The 20,259-nt window shown below is 38.5% G+C and overlaps 1 protein-coding gene across 1 annotated transcript in view; it reads left to right on the top strand.

Moving 5' to 3' along the window:
• The window catches only part of ajap1 (adherens junctions associated protein 1), a 56,087-nt gene extending 36,579 nt beyond the window's left edge, over window positions 1–19,508 (top strand). The window contains exons 3-6 of the mRNA XM_044212047.1: window positions 9,966–10,053; window positions 10,195–10,437; window positions 12,051–12,183; window positions 13,115–19,508. Coding sequence (XP_044067982.1) covers window positions 9,966–10,053; window positions 10,195–10,437; window positions 12,051–12,123 — 404 coding nt within the window. The 3' untranslated portion in view covers window positions 12,124–12,183; window positions 13,115–19,508. The remainder of the gene's footprint in view (window positions 1–9,965; window positions 10,054–10,194; window positions 10,438–12,050; window positions 12,184–13,114) is intronic.
• The last annotated feature ends 751 nt before the right edge of the window (window positions 19,509–20,259 follow it).

The raw sequence follows: 20,259 nt of genomic DNA, 5'->3' as shown, positions 1-20,259 counted from the left end.
AACGTTTCACAATAAAGCATTGTTAAGAAATGAAGGAATTCTGTCCACTGAAATACTTCAGGGCATTTAATTTGAAATGGATTCAGGAAGTATTGAATTTGTATTACTAGTATAATGCCATAACAAAACTGTAACAGGGCAAATGAGAGCAGATCAGAAAAGAAGGAAGCTACATACTAAAATATGGTAGAAAAGTAATGAGGGACTACACCGTCATACTAAAATATGAGCAAATATACATGTCAAACAGAGTGGATTAGAAATAAAGGACTGTCTCTAATATAAGCCTGTTGCAAATAAAGGCCTGGTACCCTCTGCATTGGAGGAAAATAAAGGCCACGGCCACATTTTGAGAATTTATGGTAATATAGTTATTTTTCAGTGATAAACTATGTTTTTTTAACAAGAAAGGTTAGCACACCCCCAGCCTAACTGCACCTATGCAATCATGTTAATTTAGGCTATATGCATTTTATTTTCTAGATATTATGCACATATTCTAGCTAACTTAGCTAACTAAATGCTTGGCCTGTTTATCTACCTTGTCTGCTTTTCTTGGAAAATATCTGAGTAAGCTCATTTTCTTAGAAATTGTGCCGTTAACTTGTAAGATGAACTGACTGGATTTTGTAATGCGTGTGTGGGGATGGGCAGGGACAGGAATCAGGCTTCGCAGGTATAGTGTAACAAACGTGTTGCACAGCAACAACAACCACTTATGTATTGAGCAAGTGGATCAGATGATTGATCGTGGAGTGTTTTGTTTTCTTTTGCTGTGGCGTTACCAGCGGAAACACTGGGTATGTGTGTTACAGTTTTGTTGGTACCTGTAGTCAGGCATTTTCATCAATATTGCTGCGATTTAATGCTTTTTATGCCCTTAGATTAGGTCCTTTATTTGCTTTTCCAGTGCAGGTCAAATTAATTAATCCTCATCGTAATTTAAAAGAAAAATCTGCCATGTGACTTGACTGTCAAGTCTTACTGACAGTCAAGACATTCCCTTATTTTGGGAATAAGGGAATATTAATACAAATCTGCAAAATCTGCTATCATTGATATCATCAGTGTGCAGAAATGAGCAATGGACTTTATATCCACATGCCTAGACCAGTTATGTGCTTGTTTCATTAGTTTTTCTTGGGGGACATTTTTCCAACCAGTTTGGTTTGGTTAGATACCAGCTATGTAATGACAAAAAGTACATGACAGCTCGCCACAGCTTGTCTTTTGTTGCACTTTTTGACTGCAGGCTATGTGTCTTTACTCCCACTCACTGTTGGCATCGATAGTTCAGGACAACAAAAGGGACAGCTCTTTGTGTTTCTGAAAATCCAACATGTTCACACCCTTTCCTAGGATAAAGCAGTTTATGTTTGTTATAAATTAAAAGTCCTTTAGCAAATACATATCGAGTCAGATCAGTCTCAATATTAATGAATCCACAATTGTATTTCGGGATTTATATATAAATGACACTCTCCACAAAAATATTTTTCAATGCACACAAAAATAGTTATTGTTGTATATAAATCCACATATAAAAAATATGGTTCACAAATTTATTTGTACAAGCACAAATATTTCTTGAAGAAAGAAATAGAAACCCACAAATATATGTATTTATAAGTATTTACAATTTTCATTAAAAACATATTTGGATGTTGAAATGGAAGGAGCCATCTGATTGGCTACAGATAATTCCCATGGCAGGGGAGTCTGAAAACACACACACACAAATGCAGTGTCACAAATGACAAGCAGTTTGTAAATGCAAGTTCAAAATGTTATATATAAATGTAACAACATCCAAATATGTTTTTGATGAAAATTGCAAATACTTTTAAATACATATATTTGTGGATATCTACTACATTTATTTCAAACAAGGAATATTTGTGTGTATCAGAAATATATTTGTGAACCTTATTTTTTAATTTGTTTTACATTTATATACAACAATAACTATTTTTGTGTGCATTGAAAAATATTTTTGTGGATAGTCATTTACAGTATATATAAATCCCAAAATACATTTTTGAATCCTTCTGTATGGATTCATTAATATTGAGACTGATCTGACTCCATAAATACCTTTTTTCTTTCTCCAAATACCACTTTTACATGCACAGCTTTTCCAATTATCAGTGTCAGCTGTCAGCACATGGGTATCAGTTGAAGTTTAATGTCTTGCAGCCTAACTGTAGGTAACTGTAATCCTGTAATCAGGCACTGTCCCATGTTACAATAACATAGCAGGCCACTGGTCATAGTGGTAAGTAGCCATAGGCAATTCAGCCTTGGTGGTTAATAACTTAAATACAATGTGCAATTTCCTGTGTTGAGAAAATGCGCCACCAGTGTGCATAATCAACATCAGAATTGATCTTGCGTATATCTCAGTTAGTTTGGATAGGAGTTTGACTGGATGCTGCAGCTCTTAGTAGATGTCCCCTGTTGATCCTCTCACAGTGCTCTGGCCAACATACAGGAGGTGGGAGGAGAAGGAGGAGGTGAGGGGGGTATAGCTGTGGTGCCTCCAGATGCTCACTGATTGTTCCTGGTGATTGTGCTGCTAGTAACTGCGACCCCCCTCTACTCTACACAGATGGAGCCGTCAGCTCCATTATGGATATGAGATGATTAAAACTGCACTCAGTAATGCCACTACTGATAACTTGGGTCTTGTTTGATAGCATGAGAGTCGCAAGGTTAAATGTTACAGGTTTGCATGGAGTAAGCAAAAGGTATCATGTGTTCCCAAATACAGTAGTGACATCCAGTGTAGGAGCCAGTAGGTATTTCAAATAAATAGATCCATCTGGCAACAATTCACATCACCTTATCAAGTTTGTGAAGGGAGTGGAGTGTTAAATGATTGGAGTAAATAAGTACGTCTGTAGAGCAAAGTGAGCACATGTAAAATGTATGTTAAGTGTCTCAGGAATCTATTTTTAAAGAAGCGAGCTCAGTGAACATTGTAATGCAGCATTTTGACCTGTGGTAGACCTGTAGAGGCGTACAATACAGCCCCCTCAACAGTGAGAGACACGCATAGAGACAGAGAGAAACCACTTTTCCCAACGGTTACCATGGCAATCCAATAAATTTGCCATTACTTTCTGTATTGACTCTCAATAAAGTGGGTAAAAATGAATCTCCTTTTCTCAAGCGTTAAATCTGGACTTAAATGCTGATGCCTGGTGACAGGCGTGCAGAGTCAAACCTCCTTTCCCTGATTTACAGAAAACTCAGCCAAGAGGAGATGAAGGGGCCAGACTGAGCAGATGCTGTTTCACTTTCTGTTTCTCTACTGCTCAGCTTTTTCTTCATGGCTTGACACATCTGCCTAAAGGAAGAGAAGTGCAGATGTTGACTTAGACACTGTTTTGGTTACAGGAGATTGTTCTGTCTATCACAATGAATAGGGCATCATTTTAATATGACCTCCTTTTCAACCTCCTCTTAGTTTATTTATTTTAGCTTTTGAGAAATGTTCAGTTTTCTTGAAAAATAGCATAGTGTTGCTTGACAGGAAAGATAAAGTATACAGAAGAATTAAACTCAAATCCAGAACTGTGTCGGTGCACGGTATGTTTCCCAGCCCATTCACCTGCTAAACAATTCAGCGAAGCTTTGTTTGTTAAAAAATACCTCCTGTCACCAACATGACAGTACACAGCTTTCAGGATGGTTGATTGAAGCTGTCATAGCAATGCCATTTTACACCCACATGAAAATTGCAGTCATTTCCATTTGTCTGTTGTTAACAGGATGTGCTACTGTGTGTTCCCCGCTGTACCTAATACAGGCAGGCACACAAGCCAAGTGTATCCTCCTGTAAGGGTTGCCATCATTGAAGCAATATACTTCAGTGACCCCCTTTTTTTTGGCCATTCTAGCATTTGCCATCCAGCCTGACTGAATAATGCAGCAATGCCTTTGCCATTGAGAGAAAAGGTATGTAGTGTAATTGTTTCTGATCTTCAACTTTCCCCTCCTCTCTCTCTGTCTCACTCTTCTCTCTCCCTCCTCTTCAATAAGTGTTTTAGATTGCTTGGTGACTCAGTGGAAATCAGCTTAGATTGACACTTTGACACCGACGTTAATTGGCCATTCCTAGCTATCAGCAGGCCGCCTTTGACGGAAGTATTCCCCCAACCTATCCTGCTCAGGTGCCTGGTTGTAGGAGAGGCGATCTTCGTCATGCAGTGTGTATTGAATATGCCTGTACAAATGTGCTTTGTGGTGTGTGGGAGTGAGGTGGCTCAACCTCTGCAAGCCACAACTCTGTTTTACAAATGAGGGGCCTTTCCCACATTTTCAGGAGCTTTTAAGCCAACACTGCATGGGTGTAGGCACCATTAGCCCTAAATGGCTCGTTGCAATGGATGCCTGATACGGCTTACCGCTATATGCAGATGGTCCAGTGTACTAACACACACGCAAGCGCGCACACACACACACACACAGAGACATACAACTAAAGATTGACAACTCATACATGCATATATATTTATTAAATAGTCATTCTCTTTTCCACATCATTTGTCCAGCATTGCCTTGTTATGGCATTGTTACTCAGAGGACAAACTGCCTGCAGTTTAGATCTTGCCACATAATTCACCATGTAAATTGCAGATAGACAATTCAGGAATTCAACAAGGTCTAAAACTGCCATATAAATGAGTGAATTGTCTTTGGTTACTAAATAGTATGGCTGGCTGTAACAATATGTACTCATTTGTTATTTTAACATGGAACATACGTCCACAGGTACATTAATTTGATAATCAATATGTGAATTATTTTATTGCAGGATCATGACAACTTAAACATGAGTGATATTGTTTTTATTAAGTATAGGAACATTACAGGAGTACTGTAATGTTCCTCTATTTGTTGTATATTTGAGCAATTGGATTTTTCCACAGGAGACATGTTGACTTGTCAGTATAGGAAAAGCACAGGTATGAATAATAATATGAATGAATGGCTGAATTCCATTTTCAGCCATCCAGTTTTAGGGTCCCGGTATTGCGCATGCTGGCTCACTGTCACAGCTTACTGGTACACTTGAATATAGCGGAGCCATTGTTAAAGTTATTAGTAACACCTGTGCTTTTCCTACTCTGACAAGTCAAACATTATAGTCACTGTTGTCCTTCATTCAAAATGATAAAATGTTCTTCATCACTAATTATTTAATGAAAAGGAAAATCACATGTTGTGGCTATATGGTAAGTATTCTGTGTGGAAATAAGAGTTCAAGCTATTGCTGACCTTTCAGGTTAGTAACCCCAACTAGTAACAGTTACTGTCTAGACTCAGGTCTGCGTTCCTCACAATGGAATGGGATATCGGGATTATCTTGTTTCAGTAAAGCAGCTACAAATACTTTTTTGTTGTTTTCAGTTTAATTTTGATGCTTCCATATTATGAACATTAGCAAATATCACCTTTGTTTAATTTCTTCTCTTTTTTTTTCTGTTTCCATACAAAATCTCATTTATTTCTTGCTTGGAGCATTGATGGGGGCTCAAATTCTGATGCCACAGAAGTCACAAGCTAGCTGTCCCCTCCTCTCTGTATCCTTTTCTTTTCTCTGTCCCTTTCTCTCTCTATCTATCTCCCCCTCAGCCCCTCTTTGTTTGGCAATGATTTGACCAAACAAAACCTGACCGGGTATCTCTAAAGCAAGGTGACTGCCAAAGGTGATTTTTCAACCTGACTGCCAGGACAGAATGAGTTTTAGATAGCCAGGCCAAATTTCCCTCCCACTAACTGGCAGTTGTGGATGAAAATAGAACTGGCCTCTGCACTCAGATTTGTCACCCATGTCATTATCTGCTCTATTATCCATGCACCCTTAAATGTACTGTCCTGAAAATGAGGTTGTAATGAACTTAATGTTGGTGTTTGTGTTGCTGGACCTCACTTTCTGGGGTTCATTTGTTTCAGTAAAGAGCTGTACCAGGACAGTATGCATATTTTTGGCTCCAAATAGCAGCCTGAAGTAACTCTTAATGAGCTATTTGGACTGAAATACCCTGAAAACATGTAACGTAGCATCAGTAAACTAGACACAGCATGCTCATGTTTACAAACTGAGCCAATCGGATTCCTCTGGTATAAAATCACAGACTGTCGGGGCTGCTTAACATGCGTGTGTTGTGTTCACTGACATCACATTCACGGTTGCATGCACTTTATGACAGTTTGTGTTTTACTCAGAAGTTTCATTGTTGTCCCTTGCATGGGCAGAGGAGTGTCCATGAGAGGTAGGGACAGAACACAGCCTAATGCAGTGCCATAATATGATTTAATCACTTGTGATTTTACAGGACAAATTTGCCAAGTTAAGCTTTTGATTTGAAATCTCCTGACTGGGAAGTGCCCCCTTTCACTCTGACATCAATGTAAAATGAAACAATTCACAGTAGAGACCTCAGCTATTGATCAAGGTCAGGGGCAAGCTCTATTATGCCTGAACTTGGATAGATGTTAATTTATAACTGAACACTTTCAACTTAACAGCCTTGACGTCAGCCGGAGACAGGAAGAGAGGCAGACGAGGGGGGATAGAGAGGGGATATGAGGGAAATGCAAATGACTTGCCAGATAAGTTAATGTGCCTTTGCCGTGGCAAGGGAATCTGATTGTGCTGGGAAGCTAAGGCTTCCCTGAGCCAACCGCAGATATCATTAATTCAAGGTTGACCTGGCCTGCCTCTTGCACGGCCCTGCGCACAGAAGTTTATTATCCAAGAGGAGGCTGTCCAGGCAGCAGGCAGTCAGAGGAGAGGCCATGTGCTTTTTTTCCCAAAACGACCGAGCAGCACTTCCTTTTAAACCTTCCTGAAGACAAATTGGCTTGATCAGCAGCTAGGCAGCCGGCTGATGGAGGGGTGAGATGTATGAGGCCCACGTGGGCATTTTCATCATGACGGCTTGTCTTTTTAGTTTTTTTTTCCTCCTGCAGCACGTCACCTGCTGCAGTGTGTCATTGTGTCCTAGTTGCTCTCATGCTCTATCACTCACCCACACATACACAACACACTAACCAAACAGTTCAACTGAATAGGCTCACACTAATCCTCATTTTAGATATGTACCACACAGTTTTGTTTGTGGATTACTGTCCTCTGGCAAAAGTGAGAGAGTTTAAATAAGAACAATGCTGTTGTACTTAAGCTGGTGAAGATGCAGTGCATAAGCAAAAGGCTGCATAGCTCTTCATTTAAAGAATAGTCAGAATTTTATGGCTTTGCACTGTCCAGACAGCTTAGCAAAACACGGCTATAAACCAGATACCTGGAAGATGTTACAAAAGTGTGTGGAATTATGATGACATGGTTTTCATTGCTCTGGTTTGACTTGATTTTACAGGTTGTTGTTGTATAATCCTTCTTGAATCAAACATCATCAGTGAATTCACCAATCCTCACAAGAGATTATTCTCTATTGACCATTCAGTGTTTGTAAAATATAGAGGATCCAGTCTGTACAAGTTGCTGTCATTTTGATTGAACTGTAATTGGGTTTTAATTATGTCTAATAATGATTTTCTATAATGGGGCAGAGAATTTCAAGCAGATCTTAAATATCCCAATGCATCATGAAAAGTAACAGTTGGTTTGAATGCGCTTGAAGAGAAGAAAGCTAGTGACCTGTGGAGAGGTCTCAGCTGGAGTTACTATTTCTTATTGTCACATATTATCTGGGGTTCAGATACTTAGTACAGAGCATCGCATTATCACAGAAATACTGAAATCAATTAGCCTTCCTAGGAAGTAGCTGGGTGTCTATAGTTCCTTAAAGCCACGCTATTCAATATTTTTATATTAACAATGGATCAATGAATGATGTGAAAACTACTTGTAGTGACGAACTCAGAGAATTATCACCACTTTTGCAGTTCCCCTTAGCTGTACGGAGCATTTTAGCCTCTTTTAGCTCATTGTTTTGGTTTACTGGCCCACAAACTTCATTATCAACTTAAATTTCAGATGTAGCAGGCAGCTTTTTTCAGAGAAAAAGCACTAATGAAGCTACTGCACGCTACCAGCACCAAACAGCAGACAGACAAAGTTAGTGACTAGCGGGTGAACATAGCATGTAGCCGCTAAAGAGACATATATTTTTTTCTCAGGATGATAATGTTTCTCTGTTGCTGGATGTGCAAATAGGCAAGTGTTTTGTAACACATTCGCCATGACATTTCGCCATTTTTAAGATGATAATACTTGTCAGATGCTGTGTTTTCTAAATTATTGCAGCCTCAAGTAGCCAAGGAATATTTCTTTTCTTGTAAGGTCTTAAGAACTGTCAAAACACTGAAGGCGACACATTGTAAAACTGATGATATCAACCCAAAATCATAAAACATTTATAATTATATTAAATAGCATATTATATATTATTTTAACAGCATTTATTTCCTTATCTACAATTTTGCACTTCAAGTTGGTCACACTAAGTTTGATTAACATAAAAATATTTAATTTGATATTTTTCTGATTGTGTTATTGCCCATGTCTAGTTTCAGCACTTTCATTAGCTGTACATTCATAAAAAGAATGCTTTTGGCAAATATTTGATTCTATATTTTGGTATTTGAACTGTTTTAAATTCAAGGTATGATAAATCTTTACAGTGTCCTAAATGTGTCTCTTCGAAGAATAGCATGAACACCTAATTAATTGCTGTATCAAACCAGCTTTAATGCTTGTGTCTGTGTGTATCCTAATTACTCTACCCTGCATTAAAGGTGGGGTATGCGATTCTGGAGAAATCCAACACCATGACAAATACCATGATATAGAGCGAACAATGACACAGCAAGTAATGTAATTAAGTTAGCTAGGTTGTGGGTTAGCAAACTGTTGCAACAGTTGCTGCTGCGAAGCTAACAGCCAGAGAGGACGAGACGGTTTCCCAGAGCCAGCACAGCAGCTCCAGACAGCGATACACACAACTCCCCTGCTACTGTAGCTAACATCACAACAACAGCATGTCTTGGCAAACTAGAAAGTAAGCTGAATGTCTGTTGGCAAGTCATTTAACGTAACCTGACACACAAATCATGGCTGGAATGGTTGGAATTGTGTCGTGTGGCTCGGTCCGAGCCACTTTGTTTATTTCCCATTTACAGAGCCAGGGCTGCGTACAAACGCAACACACACAGAACGGACAGCTAGCAGACCGTGAGCAGATATTCGCTGAATTTGACAAAAAGACGTGTATTGGATTAGAATCACATACCCCTCCTTTAACATGCCTCCCATTTCAGAGCATTCAGACTACCTATCAGGATCACCTTTTGATCAAATATTTTATTTGATGTACCATATCAAGTAATTTGCTCTCACTTAGTGTTTAAATAAAAGCCTTAGGGCAAAATCTACAGAGATACTTTCAGGTGAGAAAAGGTTATAAAAGCATACCAGCTTTCAGTGTGTGGGGCTGCTGTTGGAAGATTCATTTGTTTGAAATATAAAACTGGGAAGGCAACAGGGAATGTCTTACTTTAGGAATAAGGAGTTAGTATACATAGGCATAATATAGTCAACCAATAACTAAACATATGAATTTGGGTTTATTTTCTTATTTTAATGATGTAATAATAATAATAACTTGTATAAATTCTTAGACAAAACCTGTACTTGGTTATCCATTACAGTTGGCTGTACTGTAATGGAATAATTCATATTACTCTTAAATTATGAATAGCAGTGGATAACAGTGTCATCAATACTTACTGAAGAGCAAAATTATTCCGGGTTGTCATCCTCTACTTTTTAAGTGAGCTGCCCTCGATACTTTGTAGAGCACAGTGGGTTTGCACATTACAGAAAACAAAAGAGAAGTGAAGTGCATGGCTCTCTGCTGTGAACAACAGGAAACCATTCCCTCCTCAAATGATTGTAATTCTCTGCTCTTGTGTTTATTTCTGTCTTTTTGCAGGTTTAGCAGTTCACCAGATAATCACAATCACTGTGTCTCTCATTATGGTTATCGCAGCCTTGATCACAACACTCGTCCTTAAAAACTGGTAGGAAAGATTCCTTTACTTTTTTATTCATAAAGACATTAACTGAAGAATGTCACACTCTGTCAGAAATCCTTGTAGATGACTAAAGGTTCAAGGTATGATTTTATGTTTGTTTCTTGTCTTTGGTGCGTGTTTTTGTAGCTGTGCGCAGTCGGGGAATGGCCGCCACAATAGTCATCAGCGCAAGATCCACCAGCAGGAAGAAAGCTGCCAAAACCTGACAGACTTCACCCCAGCCCGGGTGCCCAGCAAGGTGGACATATTCACTGCCTACAATGACAGCCTGCAGTGCTCACATGAGTGCGTTCGGACTGCTGTGCCCATCTACACTGATGAGATGATCCAGCAGACACCTGTCTATAAGACTGCTTACAACGGAAACAGGTACGCTGGGCCAGGGCTGTTTGTAGCACAAAAGGTGGACGCCCACCGGAACATTTTTTCAGTCAGCCAGAACTGGAAATCCACAGTCCCTTTGTGCTTTTCCAAAGTGAAGTCTCTGTCCACTACAGTTATTATAGTTATGTCTAATGGCCTAAATATTATGAAACCCCATGCTGAAGTGCAAAGCTAGATCAATTTAAATTGGGTTAAGAAACCAATGTGTATTTCCTCATAATAATGGTTTTATGAGGGTATAAATGTTCTAATAACTTGCACATTAAATTATAAAGCATATAAAAAGATGACAAATGCAAATGGATGAGAAAGCGTACACTGAAATAACAATCATGGTAATTCTACTTTTTGCTTGGATTCCTTACACTCTTCTCCTTGCGTGTGCTGTTACTCTGAACCACAAACAGCCACCGTCAGAGCAAATCCACACATAAATTGGTCGCCTTTATTGCTGTTGTCCATTGCCTCATTCCTCGTCCATCTGCCTGACACCTGGCTGAGTGGTGTGTCTCAGCAGGCTCAAGCTGCACACAACAATCTACATCTACCAGTGATTTTTGTTGTTGTGTAATGAGTCAAATTATAGATGTAGGGAAATGGAATGTGAAGTCTTTACAGTGCCATTTTCTGACTAACTGATTTTTCTGACAGCATTTCAAATGGTAGACGAGTGTATGTATATATATACTTTGAAAACTGAACTTCAATACCCAGAAGTTATGTCATGTGATATCAGTAAACTGCACACAACACATCCATGTTTACCAGCTAATCTGTGCTGCTTTATATCAAAAGAGAGGCAAAAGATGTAACATTGGTGAGTCATTGGTGTATTTGCATTACACTGTTTAAATCATTCCTCTCTGTGGGTAAAGATGCGTCTCTCTTTGTGATATAAACCGACAAGGCAGGTGCGTTTTACATAGAAATCTGGTATATTGTGCTATTATACCTTAAATTATCATGAATATGTAGTGTGACAATAAGCTTGGTAGAGTTTTGACAGTGTTTACTGTCTGAGTGGATAACAGAAACAGTCATCTAAGCTGCAGGGCCAGCAAAGATGGTCACACTTACTCTGTGTATCTAAACCCTGTAACAGATTCATTATGCTGGCAGTGAGGGTAGGATAATTCATCTGGTGTAAATAGTCCAAAGTGTCTGGATTTATTTATTTTAAGTCATGGATAGATGGCCACATTTTGACTTGTTTACAACAAAATTGCTGATTAATCCAGGATTTTTACCTCCACCAAGAAATGGAAGTCTCACTATGGGATTATCACTGTCTCTCTGTTTATGTTTATCTGTGACCAATGATACAATGTTGACAGTGGCACTAAAGGCTAGCTAGGGAGATTATTACAGTAGGCCTTGGAGGATGTATGAAGTCTATTGAAAAAAATGTTTGTGTACTGAAACATATTAACATACCTGCATATTAACGAAACCTATTAATGTACTTGCTCAACAATAATGTCACTTCAGAATCAATTCAGATTAAACATGTATTTATGTATATGTAACCAATCAAACTGCATCATATCCATCAACAGGAGTTTACTTAATGTTCTTACCTCTTGCACTTTATCCTACAGGCCCTCCCCCACTGAACGACAACTGATTCCTGTGGCCTTTGTGTCAGAGAAATGGTTTGAGATCTCTTGTTGACGAGCTGAAGGCCTTGTTCACTTCCTGTGGGTGGAAAAGACTTCCTGAATTCATGCTCTGGTGGGTACTGTGGCAATTTGTCCCCTTGCAAATCATCGTCTGAGCCTTAGCCACCACGATCCCTGTGGTGATGCTGCCCCACTTTGGGAATAGAAGGGAACTTGGCATATGTTTGTTATTTGTGACAGGATTATGCTCCTTTCCATCTTCTGTGCAGTGATGAAAAATTTCCAGTTTTTCCAGAGGTTTTTAGTAGAGATAACAGACAAATTATGTATATATCAGTATTAATAAGCTTAATGATTTCACTCTTCAGATCTAAACATTTTCATTTATATTTATGCTGTCACTCTTATCCTTGCACCAATAGCATATTGTTTTGAACATTTTTAGGAGTAAAGAGGCACTTTCACTTGACTTATTGACAATATTGACATATTTTTATGCATGGTTAATATATGCCAGAATGGCCAGCATTTGAAATTTAAAGCGTGAAAGTTAAACACATGCTCTGGCCCCACAGTGTTGCTGGAAGCCCGGGGGGAGGTGTAACGTCTGCTATTGACCCAGATTTTAAAAGGAATAGATTGCCTGCAGGTAGCGTAGTGAGAGGACAGTGCCTCGCCGTTGTCCGGACACACATTAGTCTCAGTCAGCTCAGCTCTACACAGCATGCTCCCAATGCTGTAGTCTTGAAAGACATAAGAACCTATATTATTATACTGCAAACCTAATGTATGTCCTAGGCTTAAGGGTATGTTATAGCAGGCCTCAACAGTACAGATTTTAAATACAGCATTTCCTTTTCATCTGGTTTGAGAAAGGCACTGGGTTGCATGTATTTCATGCAAGCGCTGGATACCAATTCCCCCTAAGTGGAAAGAAGGCTGGTTTTTAAAATCCTCTAAAATCTGTGTTACAGTGATTATTTTCTTTTGCGCTGGGCCCATAATGAGATGTAATTATGATTTTGTTCTCCGCATCTCCACAGGATCCAGTTGGAAACAAGAAACACACAAAACAGCTTCTTTTGTAAAATAGTGTGATCACCTCATCTTTGGACACTGATGAAGATATTTATTTTTCTAGAGATGACAAGCAGAGCAGCCACAACGCTGCCACTCCATATTTCAAGGAACGTACAGTCATTTAGATATAGATTATATATAGGTATATTTACAGGATGTGTGGGACAAGACTCTGGACGTCACGGATGTCTTAAGGGAAACACTTGACATTTGAAAAAGGAACCCACGGAGCTGCTGTGGGTGGAAGATGAACTGTATTTTTGAACAATGTGCCAATAATGCCACTATGTGCCACAACCTGGATAGAAGGAAGTTTCAACAAGAACTGATGGACTACACAAAGAGCGCTATATTAACCCTGTATCGACTCCAACTACATTGTTTGTTTGTTTGTTTTTTAAGAAATGTGAAAGATAAAAAAATGCTACAAATGTATTTGAATATGTTTTGAAATAGTTTTAAGAAATGTGTTGCAAAAGAGTCTAAAAGATATTTATATGAAGCACTATTCTATTAGTTGGGGAAGAGAGAAGACAGAAAAAAGAAACGATATATGCTTTATTGAACAGTTGATTTTAAAACATCGTTTCTATAGGTCCCATTTTAAAAACAGAATAGTTAAGTCTATTTTTTTACACAGACAAGTCTGCCACAGCCCTAACACTGGAGGTCCAAAGCACTTGGGATTCAGTACTGTTAATTAAATACTCCCACCTGAGCTGAGGTTATAACAATAAAGAAAATCATCTGAATACACCTGGTGCAAGCCAGTCCAAGGCCTGCTCCAATTACTTATTATGTAAGAATTTTACCTGATTTGGCGTAATGAAAAAACAAACAAAAGGTTTCTGTGATGCAGGATCACTGTTGCAACAAATTCCATTGCAGCAAAATTCATGTATAGATTGAGTAAGGACAGCCACAACAGACTGCATGGAGTTGGACAGGACATTCATACTGCCTCAGGTCTGTCCAGCTCTCTTGCACACTTTATGTTGGTCTCAGCAGCTGTTTGGGATAAATTCTAATGATTGGGTATGATTTAGATCCGAGCCTCAGTGCTTAAAGAGTGGAATAGATTCAATTTGAGCTTCAAATTCAAATAATTCATGTGATAATTTGCATAAATAGGAAAGAGATTGAATAATGAATCCCTCCACAGATAGTAAATGAACATCCCCACCCAACTCCCAGATTGGTTCACTTTTCATCAATTATTTTTTTAACCTAAAAGTCTGAATTATAGTCAGCAGAACATCAACCAATTTGTTGAAGACGGAACATAAAATTATCCTCAGTTTTTTAACTAAGAATGAAGAAGAAGCTGTGAAAGAGGTGCTGCAAAGTAGTGCAGTCCTGGGCCTCAGGATCAAAATGATCTGCATCATGTGTTTTAAATGCAAAATGTAAGCAGGGAGGAATTCCCTCATCGAATGTGTGGTGAAAGTTTAGTTTGCTCTCTCCAGAGCCAGATCCACTCAATACTTGAGGACAATATTATAGCATATCAGAATTTCAGCTATCACAGCCAGGAAGTTGGGGGTTGTGCACAAATAGAATGCTTGTTTGTGTGGCGAAGGAGGCAGTGCTAAAATATGATACAGATCTATGAGAAAGAAGTTTTTTTGTTTTTTTTTCAAAGACCTAAAACACTCTGTCAGTGTATTGTTGAAGTGAGGGGATTATGACAAACCAATTAGCCGCTGCCAAATTGGTTTAAACTATCTCTTAAGTCAAGGTGAGGGAACTCCATGGTCAGGAAGAACAGTAAAGCTCTCCCGAGAGCTTTCTGGCACCATGAATTTTATTATCAACCTCAAGCTCTGAAAGACAGATTATCTTTGTGATATAAAGCTTTTTAAGGAAGCCTCCTATGAATCTACCTTTTATTGTGCTGTGGGTTTGTACAAAGCACAAATACAATTCTGTAATTGTAAACGTTTTCGGCTGCAGACAGCAATATGTACAGATTTAAAAGGTGGATTTTATTGTGTGTCGGCAGTGGATCTCCAGTAATACACTTAGGTGGTTTTAAGGCTTGTCCTCACTTCCTTAAAGGATTATTAAAAAAAAAAAAAAAAAGGTTGTCCCAGTGAGATCAGTATCTGTAAATGTGAGCCATTCAGGAGGTGCCAAGGCGGCCTGGGATAAACACTGTGGTGCAAAACTCCTGCTTTTGCCCATTCACAACATGAAAACCACTCTCATGAATGACCCATACCAATTCAGCCTCACATGTGTGTCAGGCTGCGGAGTTGCTTCTTTGACATAACATATATTTTTTTGAATGAAGAGTGTTATCTTAATAGAGGGTTATGAAAACTTACTGTATATTATACACGTGTAAATGTATTTTCTATATATTTGCTTCTATTTGTGTACAGGTGTGTTCTATTTTTCAGGACCTCTCCCGTTTTTGGGAAGGTTTCAGCTAGGTCGGGGATAGTGTCTTTGTTTACATGTGTAATTATGGTTTTTCTTTTAAAACACAAAACTAACCTTGTGCCAAGCTTCCTACCTGCACTTTCAAGCAGTACTTGTATTATATCTTTAGCTAACCAGTATAATACTTCAGTAGACGCTGCAATAGTTCAGAGACTGGAGAGTGATTTCCAGGTGGAATGTTTGAAAGTAACTGAGTGGTTCAAAGAGGTGTTGTGATCATATCTTGGGTTCTGCTGTTTTCATGATTGGCTGGGAAACCAATGACTCTGTTCTGAAACATCAGTTCTACATGAATTCTAATATAGAGTGTTTCATCACATGAATAATAAAAAAAACAGTGTAAATTCAACAGTAGCTGCTAAGAAACCAACTAAACTTGATCTAGACTGAGTTGCATTCATTTGTCATATTTCTCATTTTGTATTTGTATATACATATTGCTACAACTGCCCCAGAACATGTACGATTTGCAACATACTTTATTGTAATGACTACGAAAACTAATATTAGCATTTATGAACATGTGAAATAATCAGGGAAAGACGTCTAAAGAAAGAATTGTGAATGGAAGACGGTGTGTTACCTACTCTTTGTCTGGATTTTCCTTTTGATGCAACTGCTAAATTGACCTGGTTAAAAAATGCCAAGATCAAAGTTACACACAATGATGAGGTAAGTCATTCTAAGGCTGTCCTGAATACCATTTTTGGGGCTGCGAAGCATCAATGAGAGTTACCCGCGAATATTTGAAGTTTCGACCGGGAGTAGGGAATTTTACACTGCACACTCTACTCTACTTTAACAAATTACACATTCTTTTTACTTTTTCTTACTCACCGTTGGTTTAAGTCACTGCATCTCCCAACAGAACACCACGGTTGAATTTCAGTGTTATGTAATGTAACGAGTTGTCGTCAACTCGAGCACTTCTGCTCCGCATTTGGGTCAGCCCTAAGTCATTCGCTTTTTTTATTTATCAAAGTTTTTAAAGTTTTTTATTTCAACTTAGGCCTTATCTCTAGGAGTGGCAATGTCAGTGTGTCGGTCTGTTGGTCAGTCAGTCCACCACTTTGGTGCAGACTGAAATACAGTATATCTATTTGATAGATTGCCATGAAATTTGCTAGAGACATCCATGAATAAATCCTAATGACTGGCAATCCCTTAACTAGCATACTAACACACTAAACTAAGATGGTGAACATGGTAAACATTACCTGCTAAACACAATCTTGTTAGCATTGTCATTGCGAGCATGTTAGCATGCTGGCATTAGCAATTAGCTCAAAACACTGCTGTGCCTAAGTACAGCCTCATGGAGTTGCTAGTGTGGCAGTTTAGTCTTGTTGTCACTTTGGCCAACATTCCTAAAGGTTATGATGACGTTGTACTCACCAAGTACATTGCAGAGATCTGGGAACATGGCGACATCGCTAAAATTAAGTCCAACAAGGTAAAACCCATTTCCTGTACCCTGTCAAACCTTTTTTTAGCAATGTTGCTCTGTTCCAGGATGGCCAAAAGTATGAAAATGAAACCCAAGTTGTACCAAACCCGAATTATCTTAAGCTTACATACTGAAGATTGTAAGAGATATGTGCTGAAGTGGTTCACTAGTTGTGACCACGCTAGTTTTTTGAATTGTTGCAAACTGTTTAATCAAAAAAGATACTTGTTGTTGCCAAGTTTCTGTACTAAGACTGTACCTGATAATTGTAAAATGCCAATGTGACCCTCCTGAAAATTGTTGAAATTTTATACCAAGCTAATACTGATTGTGTGGGACTGATTTCTCATTCTTTAAAACCTACAAAATCTGATTATTGAACTAAGGGAAACTTTGACATTTTGAATTTCTTTCTGTTTCATGCTGTACAGCAAAGGGTTTCTAGGGTTTTACTTCAGTTAGCCTTGAAAAGCTTGTTTGCATTGTTAACATCCCTAATTGAAATCACAAGGAGCTGCCAGCTAAAAGCAGTTCACTTTGCATTCCTGAAGAACATTTAGACAAGGAAAATGTAACTTGCAGATATGATATATATTTCAAACAGGCACGAATATCTGGAGACATCAGCATACATCACCTTTCCTCCTTTTACCTCTGTCTAAAATCAAACTGATATGTAAGGAAATGCCTTACTGCTTTCTTGCCTTTTCAGTTTATATTTCAGGATAGCTGATGAGTGTGGTGTATTATAGCTAAGAGGGAGAAGAATGATTCCACTCCGCTGGTCAGATTTGATTCAGGAAACATTATCTGAGAGCATCGCAGGCAACGGCAGTGGCAACGGAGGGCGTCGGCGCTTGTAGAAAAGTCTTAAACAGACACCAAAGACTTGACATGCCTTTTTCACAACTAATGAATATTTTGCGGCTCCCGTTTCTGTCTCTTCAGCAACCCACAAAACCTATGCTCCCTTCAGCACAAACAAGCTATCAATCAGCAAGGGTTTTCTTGTCAAGATGAAGGATGTGCTGCACACTCATTTGCAGGGACTGTGATTCCTGTTTGCATGTCAGACATACAGAGTGGAACTTATTGACGTAGGTGTTGTTTGAATTAGATGCTGGCTGAACATCTCCAAGGCCAAGGTTTGTTTTTTCCATATCATCAGAAGCATTGACGAGAGGAGGGGAATCAATATATCGACTTTAATCATGGCCTTTGGGTGTCTGATTAGTGTAGAAACATGTTTCACAGCTGGCATTGTGGTGATGTGGTGTTTTTAATTTTTAAAAAGGTCGAGAGCAGGTTGCTCAAACAGCAAGGTGAGACTCAGTAGGAAGAAGAAAATATTTGATTTGACAATGAACTCAGAGGAAAGGACAAAGTTTATATTTATAGACTGATAACTGACACTGAATCCATTTTTTCGCCATCAGATAACTGTAGCTCCTCACTCCGCTTCTCCTCGTTTCACAAAATCACATACTGTGCGCTTACTGTATCTAAACTGGAGGGCTCCGACTCTCCTCTCGGGTCATGTTTTTACTTTTCTATGTACAAGAGCTAAGGCACTCTCACTGTCAGTGCTTATCAATACAGTCAAAGACTTGAAAAAAGAAAAACAACAACAACTTTTTTTTTTGCAACATTTCAATTCTCCCATAATCCCTCTTCTAGATGGAGACTAGCTGCGTGACCCAAATCTACTGTTGCGGCATTTAATTTGCATAGAGGGCCTCCAACGTTGTACAATGGCTTCAGAACAAAGTGTAGGCTTGGAATGAGTGACACGGAAAGGACAGTTAGGATAACAGGAAAATATAGATCCGTGGTTGCTTGTTCCTTGAGGTTTGATCAAAATTAGAGTGGATAAAGGTGTAAAAAAAGAAACATAAATATCATACATACATTTTCAATTTCTAGGGGTTAGGATGTCGTGTAGGATTTTTTTTGTCTTTTTTGGGGGGGGGAGGGAAGGGCTATGTGCACACACAGTAGTTTGTTCATTGAAGCTGACTTACAATCACAATCCATACCTACCATGAAAGAACCTGACTCGAGTTGTGTTGTCGCCATAAAAATGAAGAGTTTGTACTTTGTGACTCTTAAACTTTTTATATTTGTGTTTAATATATCAATGAGTACCTCTGTTAACTTTTGTATAAGACCTATGACTATAGTATACAAACACACACATATACACACACAACACACCTCCGCAAAAGGGACTCCAGTCTGTCTCTGTGACGGCTAAATGTTGTATAACTTTTATTTTGTGTCTTATGAACCACATCTCTTCCTTTTGTAGTTATTGGTAAACGTTTCGATTTCCAGGTGACTTTGATTTGGTTACTCTTGTACTACTAAGCTCTGTATTTGCAAGCACTGTAAATGCGATTCTCATTCGATTCGTCCTCTGTACATTTAGTACTCTGATGTTGCTATTAATAAAATTTAAAACAACATGGGCTTCTGCTGTGGGGAGTTTCTTGGAATGAGTCTGGGAGAGGGCAGGGATCAGGGCAAACAGCACAAAATAAAAGATTTGAACATGAATTCAAGCTTGGTCTGTATGCGTTTGTCAAATCAAATGACATGCTAATTTTAAAGTTGCTATGCTTAGTTAGCATTTTAATCAATAATAATTATCTTGTTAAATTTGATACATTAGCATTATTACTGCCAACAAATGAGACCACCACTAAGGGGAGCATCATCATCCATGGGAATTTACACTGTGTGACACTGGATCAGGGTTCTTCCAACACCAAGAGAGTGGAAAGCCAATGAAAGACGACTTATTTATCATTTTTAAGACAAACAAGACACCATGGGCAAAATAAATAAAACTTCAAATCATTATTAACAATTTAACTATAATGTTATCTCGAGTGAACTGTTTATGTCGTCTTTCCTGGAGTCTCATTCTTCGCTCTCTCCTTCAAAAGAGGTGTCTCAAGAGAGAACAAAGCATGAATGCTAGATAAATAGTAAATAGACCTAATATTACAGTTATGACAATCATTTATCAGAGTTATCAGATACTAAAATTGATAAAACTGTTATCTCTAAATATATATAGGACTTGCAATCTTATTATTCTCTAAAAAACTTTTGCTAATTACAGTAAATCAAGGTCGTGAGAAAGCGCTAACTTAAAATAAAGTTGTGATCTCCAGTTTAATGACAAAAATAATTATTCAGAAAAATGCAATG

Source organism: Siniperca chuatsi, linkage group LG10 (genome assembly GCF_020085105.1).
Source record: "Siniperca chuatsi isolate FFG_IHB_CAS linkage group LG10, ASM2008510v1, whole genome shotgun sequence".
In the NCBI taxonomy this organism is placed as follows: domain Eukaryota; kingdom Metazoa; phylum Chordata; class Actinopteri; order Centrarchiformes; family Sinipercidae; genus Siniperca; species Siniperca chuatsi.
Note: the sequence above shows the minus strand (reverse complement) of the source record. Positions and strands in the feature narration are given on the sequence as shown.